The sequence below is a fragment of the Symphalangus syndactylus genome, chromosome 6, assembly GCF_028878055.3.
Source record: "Symphalangus syndactylus isolate Jambi chromosome 6, NHGRI_mSymSyn1-v2.1_pri, whole genome shotgun sequence".
Lineage (NCBI taxonomy): Eukaryota > Metazoa > Chordata > Mammalia > Primates > Hylobatidae > Symphalangus > Symphalangus syndactylus.
Genome location: NC_072428.2, coordinates 140,650,652 through 140,676,262, shown reverse-complemented (window position 1 = coordinate 140,676,262; position 25,611 = coordinate 140,650,652). Strand labels below are relative to the sequence as shown.

The following is a 25,611-nucleotide window of genomic DNA, read 5'->3' as shown; positions in this document are numbered from 1 at the left end:
TGGGCGGATCACTTGAGGTCAGGAGTTTGAGACCAGCCTGGCCAACATGGTGAAACCCTGTCTCTACTAAAAATACAAAAAGTAGCTAGGCATGGTGGTGTGCACCTGTGGTCCCAGCTATTCAGGAGGCCGAGGCACAAGAATTGCTTGAGCCCAGGAGGCAGAGGTTGCAGTGAGCTGAGATCGTGCCACCTGGGCAACAGGGTGACACTCTGTTTCAAAAAAAAAAAAAAGCCAGGTGCAGTGGCTCATGCCTGTAATCCCAGCACTTCAGGAGGCCGAGGCAGGCAGATTGCCTGAGGTCAGGAAGTTTGAGACCAGCTTGGGCAACACAGTGAAACCCCATCTCTACTAAAATACAAAAAATTAGACGGGTATGGTGGTAGGCACCTGTAGTCCCAGCTACTTGGGAGGCTGAGGCAGGAGAATTGCTTGAACCCGGGAGGTGGAGGTTGCAGTGAGCCAAGATCACGCCACTGCACTCCAGCCTGAGTGGCAGAGCAAGACTCCATCTCAAAAAAAAAAAAAAAAGTACATACAAGGGAGGTTAAAATGGTCAATTGTGTGTTACGTGTCACCGTCAAAACAGCCAGGAGACTCAATGTGTAAGAGCAAGGGGTAGCTGTGGGGAGGGGTGCAGAGTGGTGAAATGAAGCAGAGGTTCCAGAGGAGTCACAGGATTTGGAGGTCAGGGAGCTGGACAGGGTGAACTGGAAAGAGGAAAAAGAGGAGATGGTGGTCAGTGAGTGGGGTGCATGGGACTGAAAGTGGGGGGCTGCAGTTGCTGCAGTCATCTAAGAGATGACCTTGGGAGTGCATGGCTGAGGGAATAGGAAGAATCGCTGGAAGAGGAGCTGCCAAGGAACGGAGAGGCCAGAGATGTCCGGAAGAGCATGCAGCAGGCTGGACAGGAGTGGTGCTCCAGAGAGTGACATGAGCCAGAAGCCAGAATCCGCACGAATGAAGGCTCCCTAGCTGGGGGTAAGATGCAGAGTCAGGGGTCTGGAAACAGCAGTGAGGGGCAACGGGGGGCCATACCCACCCTGAGGCCAGTGGTCGAGCCACTGCTGGAAGGGAGCCTGGCATCTGCTTCTGGAAGGCACAAAGGATGCTTCCGGAAGAGGTGGAGCATGTTGGAAATGTTCCTTAGGACAGACCACACAGTAGGAGGGTTTCAGGGGCTGGGGAGAGATGGCAACTGTAGGAGGGTCTAGGGCCTTGTGGGACTCAAAGTGCAGGAGTTGAGGGGTCTGGGGCTTTCTGTGGTGACTGATGCAGTTGGGGATAAAGGGCAGCATGAGATTGAACCTGGTGCCCTCAAAGCCAACGGCAGGTCAAGGGCTCCCCTGGCCCCATGGTGCAGAGTGGAAGGTGCAGTGTCAGATCTGCAAGGACAGCCGGGCGGCGAGTCCGCGCGACACTTCCACAGGGGTTTTATTTACACATCCCACTGCCCGCTGCCATTTGATTTAATATTCTCAAAAATTTGTTTAGAGAAATGCAGATGGACTTTTTGTAACTATTCACTTCTCTTCACTCCGGTGACACCCAGACCCCAGAATGCAGTGATTGGCAGGAATCCCCCTGAACACCTGTTCAGAGCAGTAGCTGAGGCCTGTTCCTGCCTCACAAGTCCTCAGAAGCTTCCCGAGGTGAGGGGCAGGACGCTGGGCCACCAGGATTGTCCTGACACTGTCATGGGGAGCTGTTAGCTGCAAAAGACAGAGAGAATTGGAGATGCCAGAATGGGGCTCCCCTCACTAAGAAAGAGGAGGGCTGGGGCCTGGGGAACACAGGACACACGTGGAGACAGCTAGCAGGGTGGCCAAAGGCCTCCCCATACCAGGCAGGGTGGAAGAGGCAGGGCCCTGGCCCAAAGCCCCGGTGAAGCGGGCAGCACTCTGTGCCTTGCCAGCATTTCCAGAGGCCGAGGTTGGAGGGAAGGCAGCAGCACCCTCATGTCACAGATGAGGACAGAGCTCCAGGGAGGAAACGGCATTCCCAGGGCCACACAGCCCGACATGAGCAGATCCCAAGTCGACCAGAAGCCACAAGGCTGCCCCCCAGATCCCTGGCAGCCAACATCTGGATGCAGCCAACATCTGGATGCAGCCAACATCTGGATGCAGCCAGCATCTGTAGAGAGATGGGGATGTGGGTAGGATGTCTGAGACATGCACTGGGTGACTCCCCTGGCACCTCAGGCATTTGGGACACTGCTGGGGCAGGGTGGGAGTGGGGCCTTAGCAGAGCCAGGGGATATTATGGGGATGGGTGGGCTTCCCAGCCCTGGCTGCCTGTTAACCAGGAGGCCGGTGGAGCCAGAGATGGCTCCCACACACCTGGGAGGAGGAGAGGGAAAGACTGGCTACTGTTTGGAGTCTCAACCACCCTATGAGTCCCGAGGCCATGCGATCCCCTTGTGTTTGCCCTGGGTTTCAGCCACATCTAAGGCACTGAATCTGGCCAGATGCGCCAGGTGTTGATCTGGAGGGAGAGGAGAGGAGAGTGAGGATGGCTCTGAGTGACCCATCCCTCCCTCCAGGGGCCATACAGCCAGCAGGTCAGGGCACTGCCCAATTCAGGGTCCCTGGATGTGTCCCTATTGCCCGCCAGGCAGAGCCACACCCTGGAAGGTGGGAGAGAGGTTATTAGCACCCCTCAGGATCCCACGTAAACACCATCCCACAGCCCAGCCGTGTCCTTGCAGAAATGGGGACCAGGCCTGTGTGGCACGTTTTTATGGGGTGTGTGACCTGCTACAAGCGACCACCTCATTAATGGGGAATAAGAAAAAACCTGCTGTGAATCCAAAATGTGCCTTCCCTGTGGGCCAGCGGGATGCTCAGAGCCCAGCGGCCCAGCCCCGCTCTCCTCCTGCCACCAGCAGTTTATTGTGTTGTGTGTGGTGGGAGGGGTGTCAAGGAGCATCCCATTAGACTGAGGAATCCCACACAGGCAAAGAGAGGAAGGAGGCCTCATTCATTCCACTAACCTTCGCATGCACCTGCCTGCCGCACAGGACCCTGGGGACCCCAAGGTAAGGCCCACCCTGCTGGCTGGATGCTGAAGGTGTAGGGGTGAGGGCTCAGCCAGGTGTGCGTGACAGGGGCAGAGCCACCCAGAAAGAGCTACTCTGAGGGGAGGACGGAGGGAGTGAGTGGGAGGGCCGCGTCCCTGAGGACTCCATAGAGGAGGGGGTGCTGAGCTGGGACCAGGCCTCACTCCTGGTGAGCAGCCCCCACTCACTCGGTGCGGGTCTGCTTCCTGGCACAGCTCCGTCGCTCTGCTCCCTCCCTCTGTCCCCCTCCTTCTTCCCAGTCTGCCTTGGTTCCTGCCTCTGTCTTAGGAAATTCTTGGATTTCAGAGCTGGAAGGGCTCTAGGAATGCTCTGACTTAAGCCTCTCCTTTCACTTCTGAGGACACTGAGGGACAGGGAGGTACAGCGACTTGCCCAAGGTCGCACCATTATTTTGGTGTCCTAGTTTTTCTTTGTTTTTTTGCTTCTATATATTGCATTTGTCTCTTTCGTGTATGTTTGCAAAAGTGACACAGAAAGACAAAGTCACACAGAGAGACAGCCCCCTTGATAGCAGCAGAGAGTGTCGGGGGTACAGAAACATCCCAACACAAACAGAGAGGGGCACAGCTGCCCTGGCCTGCAAGCAGCATGAGGGCAGCCAGGAGGAGGAGGAGGAAGGTGCCTGATGCCTCTGGCCTGGCCTTCGGAGCGTCCCCTCTGCTAACCGTCACCTAGAGGTGGGGGTTGAGGTACAGTCTCCCCTCCTCCCTCTCTGGAGCTGGGCGTGACCCCAAGGACTAGCCAGAGGTGCCCCGGGGCTGGGGCTTAGCCCGGGCAGGTGGGCTGGATGGCGGAAAGTGGGGCCTGGTTTAGGGATGGCCAGAACACCGAAACCAAGGATTTGTGGTCCTCAGAGCGCCAAGTGGTCTCACTTTCTCCCTCCCATCTCTCTCTCCCTCCCTCTCCTCTCGCGTTCTCTCTCTCTGTCTCTCTCTCTCTCTCTCCTCTCTCTCTCTCTCTCTCTCTCCTCTCTCACACACACACACACTCAGGCCGCCCCAGTGAGGGTGATCGTATTCCCCTAAGGAGAGCTTTATTGCTGGGGGTGTAGGGAAAAGGGAGTAGAGGCAAGAGCCCTCTCCCAAGCAATCCGTTCTCCCTCCAGTCTCGCTTCCTTTGTTCCTCCCTTCCCTTCCTCCTTCTCCCCTCGCCAGCTTCTCTTCTCTCCTTCCAGCCCCTTCTCCCAAGTTCCCCGCTCTCCCGCTCCTCCTGCCGCGCCCCCGAGCGGAGTCCCAGTGGTGGGACCTTCACGGAGGGCAGGAGGGCGGGACTGCGGCTGGGGCCCGGCCTCGGTGGCCATCTTCCCGCAGGGAAGGAGTTAAGTCTCTTCCCCGCATCCCTCCTCCCTCCGCCGCCTCCCCGGCCGCCGCGGAGTCCTGCAGCTGGGCCCCGGGCTGACCTTCACCGGGAGGGAGGCCGCGGCGCGCATGCCCAGGCCGGGGACCGGCGCGGGCGGAGGGAGGGGCGGCGCGGGCCGGGCCGGCCGGAGCCCCCCAGCTGCCCGGCCGCGCCCGCTCGCTCAGGCGCGGTGGGGGCGAGGCGGCCGAGCCCGTCCCGCAGGCCGCGGCGCATCTCTCCCTGCGCGGGGAGCGGCGCTTTGCCATTTGGTGCTGGTGGTGCTTCAGCGAGGGAAGGAGCGATGGGGGGACGGCAGGGGGGACTGCGGCGCCGGGCGGCCGCCCTCGCCCCCGACAGGCGCACGGCCTGCCCCAAGTGCGGCGGGCGCCCTATTGCTCTAGGAGGAATCCAGGCTCTTCCCGGGCCTCCTTCCCACCCGCAGGAGCCATCGGCGGCATGGCACACCTAGCGCCCTTCTGGGGTTGAGCCATTGGGGATCCTGGCCTTTGTGAGGAGGGAACCCTGGCCCGGGCCCCCACACTGGCGCCTCCCCAGCTTTCTGGTCTGAAGGCTTCTCCTGTCGCCCACCTAAAAGCAGTATGCAAATGTGTCTGGGCCTGCCTTGTGAATGGGGCCCACCACGGGATGTGGAGGTGCTCAAGGTGTGCCTGTGTGTGCAGAGCCATGTGGCTTCCTCGACCTTTTGGCGCTTGCATTGGTGTGTGTGCCTGGTGTGTGTGTGTTGGGAGGGTATGTGTGCAAGGTGTATCTATTGTCTGTGTACACTTAAGGATGTCTCCCAGAGGAGTGGCTTAGGAGGGGGCTTATGTATGGACTTGGGTGAAGCTCACCAGCTCATCCACAGGGGCCTCACCATAGCTCCTGGTCTAACTACCTCCTGCAACCTCTTCCACCACCAAGACCAAGCCCGGGATCTCCCAGGCCCTGCCTCAAACTTCCCAGCTACCCAAACTGGAGTGCCCAGCATCTCCTCTGCTGTCTTCTTTTCCCAAAAGGTCTCTCTAATAGTTGAGAACACTGAGCTTTAACAAAGCCTAGGGGTGTCTATCTCCAACCCCCAGAACCTCCAAGGCCTGTGGTTTCCCACGCCCCTGCTAGACGCACCCGTGGTGGGTGGGGGTGCCCATAGTAATTCACACCATCAGGTAAATGGCAGAGTACCAGCTCTATCCATTGGCTCATTGAGCTTTGCAAGCATCAGGTATCTGGGGTACTGTTGAGTTCCTGTGCCCAGGCATGGAGGAAGAGTGGGAATTAAAGATCAGTCTCTGACCTATGGGGACCTTAGCCTCTCTAGGAAAGCAAAGCTAATGTCCTTGAAGCACAGTGCACATCAGGCCAGTCCAGTGCCAATTCATGGTGCTGGGTAGATGGCAATGAGCATTTGGAGAGGAGAAAAATCTTTCCATACAAGTAGGACGAGGGAAGGCTTCCTGGAGGAAGTGGGGCCTGGGCTGGGCTGTAAAGAATAGGTGTGATTTGGACAAGCAGAGGGAAGGCAGAGGGCAGGCAAAGGGCATTCCAGGTAAAAGAATCGGGGGCGGGGGCTAAGAAATGGGAGTGAGCGGGGATTTGGGAGGTTAGCAGGCAGACTGAGCAAGTCACTTCCCCAGGTTCCCAGCAGCATGACCTATGGCAGACAGAGGCAGGCCACCCACCCATCCCCACCCTGTCAGGGCCCAGGCTCTGTGTGTGTGTGTGGGGGGGGGGGGTGTAGGGGAGTCTAGGCTAAAGCCCTAGGAGAGATTGGGTAGCAAGGGGATCTCTAGGTCCCCCTTCAAGCTAGAGGTGGCAGAGGAGCATCCTGGACCAGATGCCCTCCCTGACATTTCAGATTGACAGTGGGCACCTAAATGAACAGTGACAGCCAAGAGCACAACCAGGGCCAGCAGACAGGCTGCAGGCAGAAAGGACCCCCTGGGCAAAGGCATTCTGAAGGGTTTAGGGTCAGTACCCTTCAGTCTTCAGGGCCCCACTTCAAGTAAATGTTTCAACAAACTCCCCTAGGCACCAGGCTATGGTCCTGCCCTCACCTGGATTCTCACAGTGAGGCCCCAGCAGACCCCCAAACTTGACCCAAGGGGCCTTGTTCCAAAGCCCACGGGCTCCTCCCCAAACAGGAGGAAAAAGGGGCGTGGCCTTTGGGGACCTGGGTAGGCCCAGGACTCCCAGCCTGGGTATGTCAGGATTTGCCCCTCCTCCTTCCGGTCCCTCCTCCACTCCAGGGACTGCCAACTCCTTCCACACGCCCTTTCTGGGGCTCCTTTGCCACCCCACCCCACACCCCAGCCTCAAGACCCTCTCTTCGGGGTCTTGAGGCCGGCCCAATATGCCCACTATACCCAGCCCAGCTGCCCCAACTCCTCTGGGTCCCCTAACCCCACTCCACCCCCACCCCAAGGAAACCAAGCCCAGCTTGCCTCGTTCGCTCCCCGCACCCACCCGAGCACCCCCCTGGCGCTGCGCCATTCCCCACATTCATTCTCTTCCTGTTCTCATGAGCACAATCCCTGTCCCTCTTTCTGAAATACTTCCCCTATTGCCCTCACTTTCTCACAGAGCGGCAAACAAAGACTCACATACCCAGAAATAGCCTCGCACAGAGCTGAAAGGCACAGGCCACGTCCTGCCACACACGCAGGCGCGCGCGCACGGAGGCTGTCGTGGAGGGAGGCACACAGACAAGGCGTCTGTCTGCATGCACATAAGCTGCCACGCCACAAAAGGGCGCGGACACACACGGCGTGTGAGACAAGGGCACACACAGCTGTGGACGCAGGGCCACGCCGCCGCCCGGGCACACCCACCGCCGCCAGCCCCGGGCAGGCGCGAGGCCTCTCGGGCCGGGCTCCCCCGGTTCCTGCCAGCGAATGTTTCCCTGCTCGGCCTGCCAGGTCTCTGGGGAAAGGGCCTCAGAAATGCAGCAGGAGCCGCTGGGGGAAAAGTTGGAACTGACTGTTCCCTGCCTGGCGCGGCCGGCGAATTCCCTGACGGAGAAACTATTTGTGGCGAGAGCCGGTGGCCGGCGACCCCCCGCCGCCTCCCCTGGCGTCCCCTCCCCGCGCCGCCTCCCGCGGGCCTCGGCGGCTTCGGGCTGCAGCACTGCTGCCCAGCGCCCGCGGCCGGGCTGGTCGGCGCGCCTCGCCGCTTATCTGCGCTGTTTGGACAGCGGGCTTGGAAAGGCAGGCGGCCCCGTCCCCGCCGAGTCAACAGGCAGACCCCGGGCCGCCGGACTATTTCTGTCTTATCAGTGCAGGAATGCGGCAGCCGCGGCGGTGGCGGCGGCGGCGGGCGGGCGGCGGCGGCGTGGGCCGTGGGCCGTCAGGGCAGCCCTGAAGGGGCCCCCTCCCCACTCCGCTCGAGTAGAAGTGTGAGAGAGCCCAGCAGGACTCAGAGGGGAGAGTTGGAGGAAAAAAAAAGGCAGAAAAGGGAAAGAAAGAGGAAGAGAGAGAGAGAGTGAGAGGAGCCGCTGAGCCCACCCCGATGGCCGCGGACGAAGTTGCCGGAGGGGCGCGCAAAGCCACGAAAAGCAAACTTTTTGAGTTTCTGGTCCATGGGGTGGTGAGTGGGGGAAAGTTAGCGGGGGAGGGCGAGCGAGCTGGCTCGGGCTGAATGGAGGGCTGATCGGGAGGGGCCGGGAGGGCGCTCCCGCTCTCCCACCCCTCTAGTGGGGGGCGCCATGGCCCACAGCCCGGCCCCGGGACTATGCTGGCGCCCTGGCACCCGAACACGTCGCCAGGCGGCCGGCCGGGTCTGACGCGAGGCGGGGAAGGGAGGCGTTTGCATGGCTCTTGTCAGGGGCGGGGGTGGGACTTGGGGACTCTCCCCCCCAAGTGGGGGGGTCCTCGCTGTAGCCGACAGGTTGACTTTCGTTCTTTTCCTTGTGGGCCCAGGTGTTGCCCCTTCCCTGGGGGTGGGGGTGGGGGATGGGGACATGGCAGAGGCTGGGCTGGGCTGTCTGTTCATCCGTTGGGACAGTGTCACTGCTTGTGTCTCCGGAGCAAGGAGCAGGTGACCCTGGAGGCACTGTAGCGGGAAGCTCGCAGGCTGAGCCACCTCTGCATCCCAGCGGGAGGGCTCTGGAGCTTCTGCCTTAGGGTGGGGGAGAGGCCCGCTCTAGGGACTTAGCCCAAGTTAGGGGCTCTGAGGGTCTCCTTGGCGGACTCAGCCACCAGAAGCTGATGTCCTTAACTCCTCGAAGGTGTGAAGGAAGGGCTGGAGTTGGGGACATGAGGCCTAGAGACCGAAGGGACAGAGGAGCACTGTCCTGCCACAGGCAGGCTGTGAAGGCACGTGGGAGCCTGGGAGGCTGGAGCTGAGTCAGTAGGGCCCGGCCGGGAGGGGTGTGGAGGGATGGGGAATGGGAGAAGCAGGGGCTGCGATTCTTGGGATGGGTGAGGGAGTGGAGGCCCTGTGTAGAGGAAGCTGTCAGGTTTACTATGGCCAAATTTGGTTGTGACCCCAAGGAAGGCACCTTCTCAGTAAGGCCAGAGTCCCTAGGATTTTGGCCTTTCGTGGGGGTGGGGCTGGTGGCAGGCACAGCTCTCTGGGGGCTCTGAAAGCCTCCCTCTCAGGGCCTCTTCAGCAGATAAGCCAGTATCCCTGGCCTTGATAACTGGGGAGAACAGCTGACAGGAACAGGGGTCCTCCCTGGAGTGGCCTGTCCTCCAGCCCCAGGGACCCCTGGGGGTAACTTCCCAAGGTGTCCATGTCAGCTAGCTGAGTTACCAGTCCTAACCTGGCTGCTGGTGGGAGCCCCTTTAAAAAGGCCCATCTAGTGGGAAGAGGCTGTACACGTGGACTGTTTTTTTAATCTGGTCAACTTAGAGCTTCAGTTCTTGAGTGGCTGTGAGCCCCAGTGCCCCACCTAGCTGGTGGCCAGGCCTGGGCTCCATTCTGGGCTGCTACCCTTGGAGGCGTGAGTGACAGGGTCAGGTGGGGTGAGGGAAGCAGACACATGAACAGGCAGGTTTCACTGCAGGAGAGATAGGCAGAGACAGCTGCTGACCAAGGGTGGGAGGACATTAGGGTTAGACACAGAGCCTGGAGGACCAGGAGGGAGAGGTAGCAGTTGGAAGGAAAACAGCAAGCCCAGGGGGGCCCCTCCTGGTGCCTGAGGGTGAGGTGGGTGGTGTGTCCATGTTAACAGGGCCAGGGTCTGCATCCCCTGCCCTCTGATCTTCTTCCTGCTTTCGTGGTCCCAGTCCCCATCCCACCCCGCTCGTTCTGTTTCACAGCCCCTGAAACTCTCTCTGGCCCTCCCCATCTCCCTTCTGGAGTCTGGACAAGTGGGGTTTGGAACACTTCGCTTGATGCATTTGCATCTCATTTACACCCCATCTGACCACCCAGGGGTAGTGGCAAGGGAGGAGGAGCCGCCTCCTCTCAGTCTCCACAGCCCCCGTGAACCCTGACTGCTGACCTCACTGGGGTGGGGATGGGAAGAGGAGGAGGTAGCTGCTGACCTGGGCAGACAGGAAGGGAAATGTGAGTGGAAGTGTCACTGCCCTGACCCACCCCAGGCCCCCTGGGCAGCCCATCTCTAACGCAGTTCCCCTCCTCCCAATCAGAGAATCCTGGCTGGGTCTGGGGCACCCCGGCAGGCTGCCCTTGCCTGCCCTGCCTCCAGCCCTCACCCTGGGAGCAAATTATGGGGGCAGCTTCGTCAGCGAAGACCCTGGATGTGGGGACTTGGAGTCAGCCGAGGGGGGTGGGGTTTGGGACCCAAGGGTCAAAAGCAGGGACACGGGGAGCAGAGTGGCTGAGATGAGGAGCTAGTGAGTGCCAGGCAGAACCGCCCAAGAAGTGGAGCCTGAGAAGGAGGAGCAGGAGGAGGAGCAGAAGTCGGAGCAGGGAGCCGGGTACCGGACCTCAACCAAGCCGCAGAGAGCAAAGCCCTGGGCCCCCGGGAGGCAGCCCTTCAGGGGCTGCCCGGGCCAGGATGAGCTGTGTGACCTTGGCGAGGTCATTTTTCTCCTTGAGCCACAGTGGCCCCACCCGTCAAGTGGGGATGAAAGGACCTGCTTAGGCCGTCTTGCAGAGGAGCATGTGGATGTGAACATCTTTGAAAGGTTGAAAGGCGCCATTAATATTCATTTTTGCGGTACCTTCCGCAGCCCCGAGGCTCGCAATGCCCTGTGCGGTGCCTGGCTTCAGTTAGCTTCCTGCAGCCAAACGCCAAGCCCCTCCGCCAGAGCCGCGCAGATTCCGGCGCCCCTGCCCCTCCTACCCATCGCTCCCACCTATCGCTCAGCGCTCAGGGTCACCAGCCCAGGGTCTGGTGGGGGAGGGGAGACGCCGGCTCACCGCGCCTGGAGCGGGGGGCCCTGGTCTGACCCACGGGCGCCCGTTTCTGCTTCACCCCCGCCCACCCCCAGCGCCCCGGGATGCCGTCTGGAGCCCGGATGCCCCACCAGGGGGCGCCCATGGGCCCCCCGGGCTCCCCGTACATGGGCAGCCCCGCCGTGCGACCCGGCCTGGCCCCCGCGGGCATGGAGCCCGCCCGCAAGCGAGCAGCGCCCCCGCCCGGGCAGAGCCAGGCACAGAGCCAGGGCCAGCCGGTGCCCACCGCCCCCGCGCGGAGCCGCAGGTGAGTGGGAGGCCCGGCGCGGAGGGGGCGTGCAGGGGCGGGCCCTGGGGGACCCGCAGGGACCAGGTAAGCGAGTAGCGGGGATTGGAAGGGGCGAGGAAGAATGATTAGCAGGGAGCGAGGCTTCCCGGGTCGGATGCCCTCTGGGGAGGTGGGCTTAGGGGGCACCGGCCTGATTCTTTTGTGTACCCACGATAGAGACAGGCTGCGGCCGTCGGCAGCCGGTACCGCTTCCCTGCACGCTCCCTTCACCGTTCTCCTTGTCACCTGCTCAGTCCCTCTCTCCACCCATCAGGTTCTGGATGATGCTTCAGTCTTTGGGGTGGGGGCGGGGCTTCCAGTGGGACTGAGGGCAGAGCTGTAGGACTGTGTTGCCCGAAGTGTGGTTCTCCGCTGAGCCTTCCTGCCAGCCCCCGGGCTGTTTCAAAGCCACTCCAGATTTTCTCAATGGGACTCTCTGGCCATGGGGGTGGAGCTTGGGGATTTGCCCTGTAGGTAGGTGGTCTCTGCCCAGTCCTGCTCTTAATTCTTAGGCACCCTGGACCAGTCTGCTTCCAAGCCACCAGGGCCAGCCCATTTCCTTGCTTTCCTCCAGCAGCTGGTGGCACCCTCAAAGCCCCTGCTGGCTCCTGGCAACAGCAGTGCCCCTCTGGGTTTTAGTATTTAGCCAAATACACATGCTTTTTTTGCACAACAGATGGGTTTCTATAAAAGGTGTAATATCAATTTTACCTCATTATTATTTTTTACACATCAGGGAAAAATCACCACTTATAGGAATCCCATGATGAATTCTTTTGTAAAGTGCATCGTCATTTTGTACAGCAAATGGTAATTCCCTGATTTATCTTGTATAAATGGAGAGTTACACATAGATAATCTGTTTAAAACAAACCAGACCTTTAATGAAATCCGCTTGTTAGCCTTAGATTTCTGCATAGGGAGGGGGCAGTGCTTGAGAACACCACACGGGGGCAGTATGGAGCTATTCGCTAGGCTGCGTTTTCATCTCTTGACCCGCCAAGGTTTTTCTGGGGGTTTTGGGGTTAGTTAGAAGCAGTTAGTGGGTCAGAAAGAGCCCACATCCAGCTGCTACTACCCCGGGCCTAGTCAATTTGGCCTCAGCCTGAAGTCACACCCATGCACATTCTGGGAGCCTATGGCTGCAGCATGTCCCTCACCCTGTTGCCAGGTAGTCCCAGGGCATGAGTACCCCCAGCCCGTCAGCGTTCTCTTCCAAGCCCAGGGTGGCTGGAAGGGGTGCAAGTCCCGCCAGCTTCACACCATCACCTCCCGCTCCATGGATAAGAAGGAGGTCGTCTCTCTCCCTCCCTCTGAGCTTAGACCCCTTTGGACAGGGCACCCCCTGCTTTCCAGAAAAGGTCTTCAGAACCTGGCTTCCCTCTCCTTTGTCCTCCATCATTCCCACCTTTCCTCAAACACTTCTGCAGCTCGAATCTTTTGGCAGCACTGTCCCCACCAGCCAGTCCCTCCTAAGTCTAAATTTCTGTCCCTGAGGATGTGGCAGGGTAGAAGGGGGCTCCCAGGCCAAAGAATGGATGGGTCACTCCTGTGTCCTGAGAGAGGACAGAGCACCGGTTCCACACACCACCGTCATAGCCCTTGGGCCGGCAGACAAGCGGGCTGTGGGAACCCCAGCCAGGCAGGCGGAGATGTCGGGATAATTTAGCAGGTGGCCTCGTTACTCCCAGATCTGTCGCCATGGTAACCTGGTTTTTTCTTTAAAAAATGTACAGTGCCAAGAGGAGGAAGATGGCTGACAAAATCCTCCCTCAAAGGGTGAGTGCCTTTCACAGCAGCCCCCAGCCCACCCCCCACCCTTTGCTGCTCCGCCCTCCCCTCCCCCCTCTGAAGCAGGGCTTCAGCGTCACAGTCACTTTCACTTTTTGTTTAAAAAAGCTCATTAATAAGTGAGGCTCCCCAGCCAGAGGGAGGGGGTGAGGTTGAGGGAAGCAGCAGAGCCACTGGGGCCAGAACACAGGGGCCTGTCAGGGGGTTGGATCCAAGTGGTACTAAGACATAGAGTTGTGGGACCAGGAGGGGGCAAGAGCTAGGGGATCAGAAGCTGCCAGGCAGAATGAAGGGGATAGAAGGTGGCCAGAGATCCTGAGCGTCCTAAAGAGACCCAGGTCCAGCTGGCTATGGGGACAGCACAGTTGGGACAGGTGTAGGGGCTGAGCAAGGTGCCAGCAGAGAAGAAAGCACCGCTGTCCAACTGTCTCACGGATTGAGCCCTTACTAGGCACTTTGCAGGGGCCCAGGGGAAGCCCAGTGGGCATATGATATGGAAAATGACAGGATGAGGAGACTAAAGGCTAGTGCTTGCTGAGCTCCACAGTTGCTACCTCCTCCCCGATGATGAAACACAAGGCTCTTCCTAAAGAGAGAAGCAATTGTTATCCCTACACAGCAAGGCCCCTACTGCTGGATAATGGCATCCTGGGGAGAGTTGCTGTTCCCACTGTCAAAGCTCCATGCCCAGAAGTAGGATGGCTCCCTCGACAGCTTTTGTACCCTAGGATTGCACAACATGCATACATTCCATGGTACAACCCTGGACTTGAGCCTCTGACTCCTGCCCTGCTCCTCCTTCTCCAGATTCGGGAGCTGGTCCCCGAGTCCCAGGCTTACATGGACCTCTTGGCGTTTGAGAGGAAACTGGATCAAACCATCATGCGGAAGCGGGTGGATATCCAGGAGGCTCTGAAGAGGCCCATGAAGGTGCCTTAGTTCGGGGGTAGGAAGGGGACTCTTTCAGGATGGGGAAGCAGGGTGGTCTGGGTGGGAGCGCACAGCATTCGCCCGGTTCTACACTCTATTTCTACAGCAAAAGCGGAAGCTGCGACTCTATATCTCCAACACTTTTAACCCTGCAAAGCCTGATGCTGAGGATTCCGACGGCAGCATTGCATCCTGGGAGCTACGGGTGGAGGGGAAGCTCCTGGATGATGTACGTCCCGGCCCAGGTCTCTCCAGGTGTCCTGGGGTGGGCATGGGCTGCACTGAAAACAGAACAAGGTGTCTGCACTAAGGGCTAGGGAGTCAGCCCAGGCTGGGTGGGGGGGGCAGGCCTAGAGACAGTCCAAGTGCAGAGGATTTCATCTAAGCCCACTGCCCTGTCTGCTGCCAACTTGGCCTCCTTCTGCTCCTCCCACCCCATCCCTGTTCTGCCCCCATGGTCCCTGTTCCTCTCCCACAGCCCAGCAAACAGAAGCGGAAGTTCTCTTCTTTCTTCAAGAGTTTGGTCATCGAGCTGGACAAAGATCTTTATGGCCCTGACAACCACCTCGTTGAGGTAAGACCAAGAGCCCCTCCGCCCTTGAATTGCCACCCTCCCACAGGCCAGAATCCCTGAAGAACCAGCACAGATTTGGGTCAGGGACCACCCTAGAGTCCTGGGCCCCACCATTCCAGATGGGCCTTTGGGAGACACAGCTCTTCTCTCCTGGACAGTGGCATCGGACACCCACGACCCAAGAGACAGACGGCTTCCAGGTGAAACGGCCTGGGGACCTGAGTGTGCGCTGCACACTGCTCCTCATGCTGGACTACCAGGTCTGCACCTGCCACGCTGCCCCGTACACGCCACACAAAGCCCTCAGGGCAGGGCTAGGTCCCAAAGTGGTGCATCTTGAGAGACCTCCTTCCCCTCCCAACCCTATCCTTCCCCAGGGGCATGTTTCTTCAATCAACACATCCCCCTAGTCCTGAATGGCCTGGCCCTGGGCTCCTTCCTTTCTCTCCCTTTGGTCTAACTTTCACAGTCCCCTTTTCCCAGCCTCCCCAGTTCAAACTGGATCCCCGCCTAGCCCGGCTGCTGGGGTTGCACACACAGAGCCGCTCAGCCATCGTCCAGGCCCTGTGGCAGTATGTGAAGACCAACAGGCTGCAGGACTCCCATGACAAGGAATACATCAATGGGGACAAGTATTTCCAGCAGGTAACCTCTCTCTTGAACCCTGGGATCTGGGGAGCAGGCAGAGTTCTCCAGCAGGGGAAGTACCTCTACCAAGGTAACTACCACCCCTCCCTTCTAGATTCCTGAGTAGCAGAAGCAGTACACAGTCATGGTCTTGGAGCCAAAAGACCGACCAGGATTCTAGTTCAGGCCCTACTGTGGATTAGCTCTGTGCTGCAGCCAATCCATGTTAGCCCCCCTACCCCAAGTTAGGAAGACCTGGAAACCCTACAAAGCCAACCGCTTTCTGGAATGTAATATTCTTGGCACTTGGAGTTAGGATCCCCAGGTTCTAGTCCTGAGTCTGGACTCTGGGTAAGTGACTCAGCGATTCTGAACCTTGTTTCCTTATGTTTGAAGTGGAGTGACAATACCTGTCCTATCTACTTTCCTGGGCAGTTAGGAAAATCAAATTGCTGCAAAAGTGATTGGGCAAAATTCCACCAAAACAGAGAATATTCTTATTAATGCATTTAAAAATAAATACGGCAGATAAACCTGAGGAGTAAAAACAGCAGTTGATATTTATTGGGCACTTACCATGTGCCAGGCACTGTTCCAAGCACTTTATGTGTATTACTTCACTGACTTCTCACGACAGCCCTGGGAGATAGGTATTCTTTTCATCCCCACTCTAGAGATGAAGACACTGAGCCCTGAGGTGTTAACTTGCTCCAGGTTGCATAGTAAGTGGCAGAGGCAGGACTGATACATAGGCAGGCTGACCCAGGGCCTGTACTCTCAATCCCTGCCCCACACTGACCCACCCCCTACCTTGTCAGCCATACTGGTGGCTCCACCACCAGACTAGCCCACCCTAATCCCATCCCCATGCGCACTGACGAATCAGACTTCCTCTCAGCTTCTTGCGGCCTTTCTAGAACAAAAGGATCTACAACTGCATGATGAGCTCTTCAAGAAGAGTGATCTCTCTCTCCCCAATTGTCCTGCTTCAGATTTTTGATTGCCCCCGGCTGAAGTTTTCTGAGATTCCCCAGCGCCTCACAGCCCTGCTATTGCCCCCTGACCCAATTGTCATCAACCATGTCATCAGGTGAGGTGGCCCCAGCTTGCTTCTCAGACCAGGGAATGGTCTCGTTCCTGCCTTCCCTGCCCCTCCCTCTCCTCCCACTCCCATCTCTTCTCCCTCCCTGTTGGATCTGCCCCAGCCCCGGGGCCCTGGGACCTGTATGGGGGCATCGTGGACACAAAGGGCTGGACTTCCCTGGCAGCGTGGACCCTTCAGACCAGAAGAAGACGGCGTGCTATGACATTGACGTGGAGGTGGAGGAGCCATTAAAGGGGCAGATGAGCAGCTTCCTCCTGTCCACGGCCAACCAGCAGGAGATCAGTGCTCTGGACAGTAAGGTGGGGCCCAAGCCCAGAGCTGGAGTGGGACATTAACCCAGAGTTGATAGAGGAGACTTTTCTGAGACCAGGGTGTGGTTGCAGATGAGCAGTCTGGGTTAAATAAAATAAAAAAAAATAATAAAAAAAAAAGAAGAGACCAGACTCTGGGCCAATGGGGCACACACGGCCCTTCCATGCTGCTTGGAGTTGAACCACATTCCAAGTTTAGTTCTGCCCATCCCCTCCTCCCCTGGGACTTCAGAGAAATCAGGGGCTCTGAGGGGTTGTCCTTCACAGAAGAAACCCCCTCTCCCTCCCCTTCCCACCCGCTTCCTTTCCCCTCGTCTCCCACATCACCACAGCCAGGTGGAAAGCATCTATCTTTCTACCTGCAGATCCATGAGACGATTGAGTCCATAAACCAGCTCAAGATCCAGAGGGACTTCATGCTAAGCTTCTCCAGAGACCCCAAAGGCTATGTCCAAGACCTGCTCCGCTCCCAGAGCCGGGACCTCAAGGTGAAGAGGGAGACTCAGGGAGTACTGGAGTGGAAGACAAGCACATCGGGAAAGAGAGTAAACGTTGTACTCCAGGGGCAGGTGAGGGGATTTGGGGCTCAGGGCTCACCCCATGCTCCCTCCCAGGTGATGACAGATGTAGCCGGCAACCCCGAAGAGGAGCGCCGGGCTGAGTTCTACCACCAGCCCTGGTCCCAGGAGGCCGTCAGTCGCTACTTCTACTGCAAGGTATGGAGGGACCCTTGCCCTGAGGCTTCCCCCTCCTCAACTCCAAGAGAAACCTCCCTGTTCAGCTTGTGGGCAGCCCTCGCAGCTCCCCACAGTAAAGCTTCACCACACTGCCTCACCATGCAGCGGCCCTCCCTGCTCCCAGATGCTCTTCCAGGGCAGGCGGTGTCAGTAGGTGGGATTGTCCTGATCACTCACCAGGAACACTGACACCTGCTCCTGTTCTCACTTCCTCTAAAGATCCAGCAGCGCAGGCAGGAGCTGGAGCAGTCGCTGGTTGTGCGTAACACCTAGCAGCCCAGAAATAAGCAGCACGACGGAACTTCCGGCCGTGTCCCAGGCCCCGGCGTTTTGCCCCGGGCTCCAGCATCACTCCTTTGCCACCTTGGGGTGTGGGGCTGGATTAAAAGTCATTCATCTGACAGCAGCCGTGTGGTCATTGGAAACTGGGAGGGGAGGGGGAGGGGAGGGGGAGGGAAGGGGGAGGGAAGGGGGAGGGAAGAGGGTGGGGAGGCAGTGGGTCCCTCGGGACAACTCCCCATACCCTTCCCTTCCCTTGGATTCTTCTCCTTACTCAATTTTCCCTAGACCTAAAAACAGTTTGGCAGAAGACATGTTTAATAACATTTTCATATGTAAAAAATACAGCAACAATTCTCTATCTGTCCACCATCTTGCCTTGCCCTTCCTGGGGCTGAGGCAGACAAAGGAAAGATACGGAGGTTAGGGCCCCAAGGTGGGCTAAGTGCTATTGGCCTGCTCCTGCTCAAAAAGAGCCATGGCCAGCTGGGCACGGCCTCCTAGCCCCTCCAGGTTGCTGAGGCGGCAGCGGTGGTAGAGTTCTTCACTGAGCCGTGGGCTGCAGTCCCGCAGGGAGAACTTCTGCACCAGCCCTGGCTCTACGGCCCGAAAGAGGTGGAGCCCTGAGAACCGGAGGAAAACATCCATCACCTCCAGCCCCTCCAGGGCTTCCTCCTCTTCCTGGCCTGCCAGTTCACCTGCCAGCCGGGCTCGGGCCGCCAGGTAGTCAGCGTTGTAGAAGCAGCCCTCTGCAGAAGCCTGCCGGTCAAATCTCCCCCCTATAGGAGCCCCCCGGGAGGGGTCAGCACCAGGAGGGGAGGGGGGGTCAGGGCCAGCCCCCGGGGGCCCTGGGGGTGATCTCTGTGGTGACAGGGCAGGATTGAACTCCTGGAAATGGACAGGAAAGAAGGCCTGCCAACCAGAGATGGCATTCATGCGACAGCGGTTGAGGACTTCGGGCCCAGGCCTCGTCCACACGGTGGTGAGGAAGAAGAGAGTGTCCACAGGGTGCTTCTTCGAGACCACGTCCATGAGTCGCACCTGGGAAGGGGCCTCTGCTCGCACAGCGAGCCAGGCCAGCCTCGTCCCGGGGTACCGTCGCTCTAACTCAGCTGCTGCAGCCTTCACCCTAAGAAATGGGTCTGGAGCTCCACGGCCACCTTCTCGTGGCCCGTAGACCAGCAACAGGGTGAGCAATGCATGTTCTCGTGGCTCCAGGACATTGGCTGCAAAGGCCTCGAGGAAAGCCGGGGCTGCAGCAGCTTCAGCCACCAGGAGCGGCAGCACCAGCTGCACTCGGGTGGCCTCAGTGACATAGGGCATAGGTAGGATTTCCACCCGGCTCAGTGGCCGCAACAGGCTGACCCTGCGAGCCAGGGCCCGCCGGTGCCCACGCTGTGTCACACATTCCAATAGCAGGTCCAGGGTGTACTCCATGCCCCGTGCTGGGTCGAAGCGCCGGTAGCCGTTGAGCAGTCGCTGCTTCTGGAAGCGCAGGCGGGGCTGATAGCGCCGATTGAGCTGCTCCAGGGCAGTCTCCAACGCATCACCCACGTCCGCCCTGCTAGCCCCCTGTAGTGGGCACTTGGGAGCCCCATCTGCACAGGAGAAGGTGTGCTGCTCTGTGAAGTAGTCCCAGCCCAGCACCTCAAAGCGAGAGTGTGGTGTGAAAGGAGCAGGGAGCCCAACGGGCCAGCTCAGCCCTGCCTCCCCTTCGGGGGTCAGCACGGTCAGGTTCCGGATCTGAGCCTGGGTTGGAGGGAATGCGCCTCACGTTAGTGCCAGCTCCAGGATCCTACCCAGCTCCAGCTGCCTGGGCTCTGAGATTCAAACAGCTGAGCTCTGTCCTAACTCCATCAACACTTAGTGAGGGGTCCCTCGCTAATCACTGAATCCCTCGTACGCTATTCTTCACCTCTAAAATGCAGACGGAATAGGAATCATACTCACCTTACACAAATGCCATGAGAAGGAGGTGGGAAATGTGCTTTTTGCATAGGTAAAAGTATCTTGAAATAGAAGCTCAACAGCCTTTCTCTCTTATACCCAAAGGACTCACACCCTCTTCATAATGACACCCTTGTTTTCATCTACAGTCCACCTCTGCCAACCCTGACATTCAACTTGAGAATTCTACCTTCTACCCTTGGGCTTTCTTGGGACAGTTCTAGAAGTAAAGAAACTTCAGAGTTTTTGCCTCCTCAATGGACAGGCGCTATTGGGAGGAACTAAAACTTTTCTGTCTGAACACTGTGCGGAGCTTCCCGATCCTCAGAGTCTGCTTGCAAACCCCTTTAGCTGCATTCAAGTTGTGCTGGGAGCTTACCTTATGATTGCTTTGGACCCCCAAAGACATTTGTCCCTGTAGTTGTTTTAAATTTAAGTATGATCGGCCTCTTCCTGCCCTGCCATTATACAGGGCCTAGCCCAGCCCCACTGCCAGCTGCTCGCCCATTGTATGCCTGGACATCTCAGGTTCTCTCTGACCCTCTGACTGCAGTCCTCTGCCCACCTGCTCCTCTTCAGCTCACCTGCAGTTGTTCTATTTCACTGTAAGCCCGCTCCAACTCCAGAGCGCTGAAGCGTTTGTGGAGCCGGTACATGAGGGTACCTTCGGAGACAGGGTGCACGGCGAAGGCACTCAGGAAAGCCGAGCTCCCTTCCTTCTCAGGGTCCCTATTTTTGGCCAGTTCAAATGAGCGATACTGCTGCCCCTAGAGGGACAATCAGACCAATCAATGACACACACAAGAGCTGCCGGTCCCAAACCGCCCTTAACCATACTCAGTGTCCACATCTGTTAGCACTGCTGCGTTAGAACAGAGGACAGAGGAGGCACCCTTTCCAGCACCTCGCTTAACCCCAGTTCTTTCACTGCCCACATTTTGGAAAGTAGAAAGCAAGTAGGCAACTAAGGACACTCTCGGCTACTCTCAGTGCATTGCCTATGGGCTAGCCCTGCTCTGCAAGGAGCCGTCACAGAAATAACATATTAAAAAAAATAAGGATACTCTCTTCCCCCAAAGATTCCCATTGTTCCTCAAGGGAATGAATGATACAAGCCAGAAAATCTTCCCAATACTTTGGTTTGAGAGGATGAGCCACCTCTGGGTTCTTCCACTCTTCTCCAGGACAATCAACAGGGCAGCTCTCTGGGCTGGAAAAGTGATCACCTCACTTCTCTGGGGAGTGGCCATCTCTAAGCCATGCCCATACTGCCATAACTGAAGTGCGGATGTCGGGGGAGGTGTGGAGGGCAGGGAGGCAGGGGAGAAGGACTGGTGAGTAGGAGCACCCTTTGGTCTTGCTTAGGGGTTCCTAACAAGATACCACTTTGATAGCCCCAGGTTCTCAGATTGCCAAAGGTGAGCAATGGAGGGCTCACGGGGTGGCCAGTGGCCAGGAAGGGAGAACAATGGCCTCTAAGGTGCTGCTGGGAGGAAGGCCAATCACTCATCCCCCACTAGCTTATCAGGGACCGGGACTGACTTGAAAGAGCTGTCACCTGGTGCTGTGAGACACAGCCGACGCCCAGAGAGTCAATGAGGCAGCGTCCAAGCCACTCGTCAGGACGGGCACTGAGAATGTCTCCTCGGCAGCCATCCAGATGTGGCCGCAGACGAAGCAGGAGACTTCGTGACAACAGGTAGCCAAAGCCCCCATGACAGTACCGGGCCTGCTCGCCTGCGCCAATGAACTCCTCTGCCCGGCCTAAGTACAGGTCTTGGTTGATGCTGAGGTGGCCAGCAAGGGCTGCCAGACGGGGGGCCTGCACATATGTGTCATCCTGCATGATGAAGAACCAGTCGTAGTCGGCCCCAAAGTGTGTGTGAAGGTGGCGCAGGGTCTCTGACATGAGCCAGGCGGGCCGCTCATCCCCATGAGACACCACCTGCATCCCTGCTGGAGCCCGGGCCCCCCGCTGCCCAGTGAAGTAGAGTAACCGAGGGAAGTGATGGGCCACTGTACGGTTCACAGCCACGGCCAAAGTGGACAGTGTAGCTCGGGAGGTCAGGACAGCCACCAGCAACCGCTCACGGGAGCCCAGCTCTGTCTGGATGTACCGAGTCCTGTGGAGAGACCAGTGTGCCGGGGTCAACTCCCTAATCTTTAGGAACCCAGCTTGTTCAGTATATACATCCCCCTCTAGGAGTGAGTTGGGGCTGAGAAGAGAGAAACTTCCTTCTTTGTCAATATTAATTAGGTACTGAACTGAGTATCCACTAAGTGGCTGACACTGGAATTGATTTGGGAGGGGAGGGAGTCTACTAAGGATAGATTAGATAGGTTAGATGCAATTCCTACTCTGTTCAAGAACATCGAACCCTGGCCAGGCCCGGTAGCTCACGCCTGTAATCCCGGCACTTTGGGAGGCCGAGGTGGGCGGATCACCTGAGGTCAGGAGTTCAAGACCACCCTGACCAACATGGAGAAACCCCGTCTCTACTAAAAATACAAAATTAGCTTGGTGTGGTGGTGTGCACCTGTAATACCAGCTACTCGCAAGGCTGAGGCAGGAGAATCACTTGAACCCGGGAGGCAGAGGTTGCAGTGAGCCAATATCGCGCCATTGCACTCCAGCCTGGGCGACAAGAGTAAGACTCCATCTCAAAACAAAACAAAAACAAACAAAAAAATCAAACCCTAATTTAACACCAATGAATGTGAGACTTTCTAAGACCTGAAAAGGAGGGAAAAAACAGAAAGAAACCATGATGAAAAATAAGCCAGAATTGCTCCAAGTCACCTGACGCCGATTGCCAATGGAAAGGCAGAGGCAAGGATTTACATCAGCCCAAAACAGGGCCAGTGTCTGGGGACTATGCACACACGTTGCTCTCACCTGAGCACCTTCTTGTAGGGCTTGTTGGGGTCCCTGTAGTAGGGGACAATCCGGGGTTTGAAGTCTTCATCACTTTGGTCTAGCCGAGCTCTCGAATCTGGATTCTGTGGCCCTCCTCGCTCCCCTACAGCCTCGACACAGGGATCTTCTCCCTCCCCCTGGATCCAGGAAACCCGCAGAAGGCTCAGGCTGCACCCCAGAGACAGCCCTAGGATGAGGGGAAGCGCTGGCCGCAGCAGAGCCAACAGGGAGCTCAGTCGCATGGTGGTAGGCCCTGCCAGGTGGGTGCCCCAGGGGCACAGCCTCAAGGATCAATGGATTGATGGGCACCAGGCCAGTAGTAAGCTTGCAGTTTTAACCAGAGAACCTGGGGTCAATGAGGCCAAAGACAGAGCAAGGCCCACTGGCTTCCAGGCCCAGCATCCCCAAGAAGATTGTCCTGTCTTCACAACTCCTTCTGCCTGCTCTTCGGAACTAACCCCCAGCCAAAACGGTAATAAATGAAACAATCAATTTCACTCACACTGGGATTATGGTCTGTTTTCCACTAGAAAGAGGAGGAAGTAAAACTCAATACTGCCAAAGCTAACCCAAAAAGGAGCACTACACACATCTGCAGGATGGGCCTAAGTCAACAGATGACAGCAAGTGGTAAGAGGTTAGGGAAAAGCACACGATCCATCAAAACAACAGCCCCCGACCAGAGGAGCCGGAGCCTGCCTCAGTGGGCCTTTCCGGAAGAATGCCTGCCTCTGGCATCGGTCCTCAGGCGGGCTACTGAAGGGGCTGCTGAGCCACTGTGGCAGGCCCGGCGGGCACAAGGGAGGGGCCGGAGCCTCTTTCTACTCTGCTCCCCGTGTGTGAGGAGACGCAACGGCTACAAGAACCCCTCCTCCCACTCAGGAGAGGTCTGGAGCCACTCGCATGGCACATACAAATTCTGCCCACCCGAATGAGGTAGATCGGTGACTCAGCACTGACAGCCTCTCAGGAGCGCCATGGCCGATGGAGCCATCTTGCAGGGCATTCTCCTCGGAACCCCAGCTGCTGAGGAGACAGCAGGCGGGGACTGGAACTCCTACTGTGTGCGAGCGATGAGGTGCCTGGTTTTACCAGGGCCCCAGGGGCCAAATGAAACAAACCAAAAGCAAAGAGAGAGGACAAGCAGCAACTAGAGACAACGCCAGGGTTCTGGGAACGCAAACAGAAGCGCGGCCAGCTTCTGACAGAGCCCCTGCTCTACCTCTCGGCAATCAGAGACCACGTCCAGCCCTAGAACGAAGGCCCGACGCGAGTCTTCGCCGTTCTTCTCAAAACAGAAATAAACTGGCCACGTCTCCGGGCTGCTGAGAAGAGGGCTCGGGAGCCCAGCTCGGGTCGTTCTGCGAGCCGGGGTCGGAGGTCGCGGCTGGGAGACTGGGGCACAGACCTCGTTCTCAGGCCCGTCGGCGGGAGCGGAGGCCGCGCCAGAGACAGCACCGAGGCAGCGGGCGCAGGGCCAGGAGGGACGCCCAAGGCCCTCGGGGAGGAAGCCCGGGTTCCAGGGCCGGGGGCCGGCGGACACCGGATAAAGGACGACCGGGGGCTCCCAGCGTCCCGGGAGGGGGCGGGGCGGGGGCGTGGGGACCAAGAGCGGCGTCCTGCACGCGCCTGGCAGGGAGCAGGGACGGGGAAGGGGGAACAGACCCCAGTGCCCGCTGAGGCGCCGGCTCCGCCGCTGCAGCCGCTGCCACCTCACAGCCCCTGTCCGCAGCTTCCTCTTCCGCTGCCTGTCAGTCACCCGTCTCTATGGTGACCGCATCCGGCCGCTCGCTCCGCCCGCGCGCTCTCTATGGTCGCTCCCACGGCTTCTCCGCACCGCGCACCGCCTCGGCTGGGATCCGGGCTGCCTGGCCCCAACCGGCCGCCCCCCGATAAGACGCCTGCGTCCCCACATACGCGAATCCAGGCAAATCTAGAGTGGACCAAAGCTGCCTGTAACTTGGGCTGAACCCCATCTGCCCTGGAAAAAGCATACCCCCACCCTCGAGAGCGCTTTTCTCCCAACTGGCTGGGGAATCCCATCAGCCTTTCAGTTGCCTAAGAAATGTTTGTTGTTTGCCAGGCACGTACGTTCATCTAAGGATGCTAAGTTCCGGGCATCTTCGTGAGTGCTGGGTAAACAAGTGGTGGACGAGATGGGCATGGTCCCTGCTCTCAGGGAACTGAAAGTTGAGGGAGACAGGTAATAAACACACTTGACATAGCAAGAATAAAACAGGTAGAAATCCCAGTCTGTGATAAGTACCATTGCAGAAAAACACAGAGTCCTGTGGAAAAACTAAACAGAAAGTATTAAATTAGATTGGGAATTTGGCAATGCTGAGATCCAAAGTTTCAGGAATAGTTATCCAGACACGAAGTGGACAGTTTTCCAGGCAAAGAAAAGAGCACCAGAATGTCCTAACACAGGAAAGAGATTGGCTTGGAGAAGAACTGGGAAGGCCCAGGGTATCTTAGAGCCTGGTGATGGGAGAACAGCCCAAGGTAAGGCTGGGGAACAGGGAACAGGTAGGGCATTCAGACCACCACAGTGGTTCCCCAACCAGAGTGGCACCCTCCCTAAGGAGCAATTTGGAAATGTACGGGGCAATTTTGTTGTCAAATTACTGGGGGAGAGGAGCCAAGGAGGCTCCGTGTCTTGCACATTGCAAGATGGTATCACACAAGAAAACTGTCCTGATCCCACACAGCTTTCACATGTCCTACTGAATATTCATATAAGTTAAAAAAAAACTGGTTATAAGCATCTGATGTGCCTGTGTCTTATATACAAAAAACAAAGTAATCTTGTAGGGGTGTAAAATGTGCTGAACATTTTAAGGAATGTAACCTCCATGTTAACAGACGGAAGATTATACTTTGTTGTGTTCAGGAATTTATTAGGAGTTACTCACCATTTTGGAGAACTGGGTCACTGATAGCAGTGTTATTCACAGCGTTCAGTCTGCATTTGCACTGTCACATTCAAGGTGCTCCTATGCATAACTACTAGCATCTGACTAATTATGCTTTCTAGCATACTGAAAAGTATTATCTTATTATAAAGGATTTCCTTTTATTTCTTCTTTCTGCTTTGGTTCAGACACTATAATTTTTTTTGAAATTATGTATGTAGTTAGGCTATACTATCTATAAACTTCATTTCACAATAGTAAATGGGGAGTTATAAAAATGTTATTAAAATGGAACATTGGGGCTGGTAAAGTTAAGAACCACTCAAGAATGTCTTGTATGTATATCTTATAGATACCATTCTAGGAGTATATACGCTAGAACTCACTGATATATTGCCTACCAGCACCTGTTATCCCTGTTTTAGTC

At 57.4% G+C, this 25,611-nt stretch overlaps 2 protein-coding genes across 5 annotated transcripts in view; one reads left to right on the top strand and one right to left on the bottom strand.

The window, feature by feature from the left end:
• Positions 1-17,529, top strand: part of SMARCD3 (SWI/SNF related, matrix associated, actin dependent regulator of chromatin, subfamily d, member 3) — a 38,434-nt gene extending 20,905 nt beyond the window's left edge. The window contains exons 1-13 of one of the 3 annotated variants that reach the window (XM_055284614.2): positions 7,797-8,002; positions 10,819-11,030; positions 12,788-12,830; positions 13,650-13,772; positions 13,879-14,001; positions 14,251-14,346; positions 14,505-14,606; positions 14,830-14,991; positions 15,966-16,063; positions 16,242-16,377; positions 16,755-16,877; positions 17,004-17,105; positions 17,346-17,529. In XM_055284614.2, coding sequence (XP_055140589.1) covers positions 7,925-8,002; positions 10,819-11,030; positions 12,788-12,830; positions 13,650-13,772; positions 13,879-14,001; positions 14,251-14,346; positions 14,505-14,606; positions 14,830-14,991; positions 15,966-16,063; positions 16,242-16,377; positions 16,755-16,877; positions 17,004-17,105; positions 17,346-17,399 — 1,452 coding nt within the window. In that variant the 5' untranslated portion in view covers positions 7,797-7,924 and the 3' untranslated portion in view covers positions 17,400-17,529. Of the gene's footprint in view, positions 1-7,796; positions 8,003-10,818; positions 11,031-12,787; positions 12,831-13,649; positions 13,773-13,878; positions 14,002-14,250; positions 14,347-14,504; positions 14,607-14,829; positions 14,992-15,965; positions 16,064-16,241; positions 16,378-16,754; positions 16,878-17,003; positions 17,106-17,345 lie in introns of those variants that run through there. The other 2 variants (XM_055284615.2, XM_055284616.2) reach the window with 2 other exon arrangements.
• A 176-nt stretch (positions 17,530-17,705) lies between these two features.
• Positions 17,706-24,055, bottom strand: CHPF2 (chondroitin polymerizing factor 2). 2 transcript variants are annotated; one of them, XM_055284581.2, is made up of 4 exons: positions 22,249-24,051; positions 20,911-21,475; positions 19,937-20,119; positions 17,706-19,154 (listed from the first exon to the last, which is right to left on the bottom strand). In XM_055284581.2, the coding sequence occupies exons 1-4, from the start codon at positions 22,509-22,511 to the stop codon at positions 17,847-17,849; spliced, it is 2,319 nt and encodes a 772-aa protein (XP_055140556.1). In that variant the 5' UTR covers positions 22,512-24,051; the 3' UTR covers positions 17,706-17,846. The 2 variants fall into 2 exon arrangements, with proteins under 2 accessions (XP_055140556.1, XP_055140557.1); XM_055284582.2 differs by lacking the exon at positions 19,937-20,119 and having other exon boundaries at positions 22,249-24,055.
• Between the last annotated feature and the right edge of the window lie 1,556 nt (positions 24,056-25,611).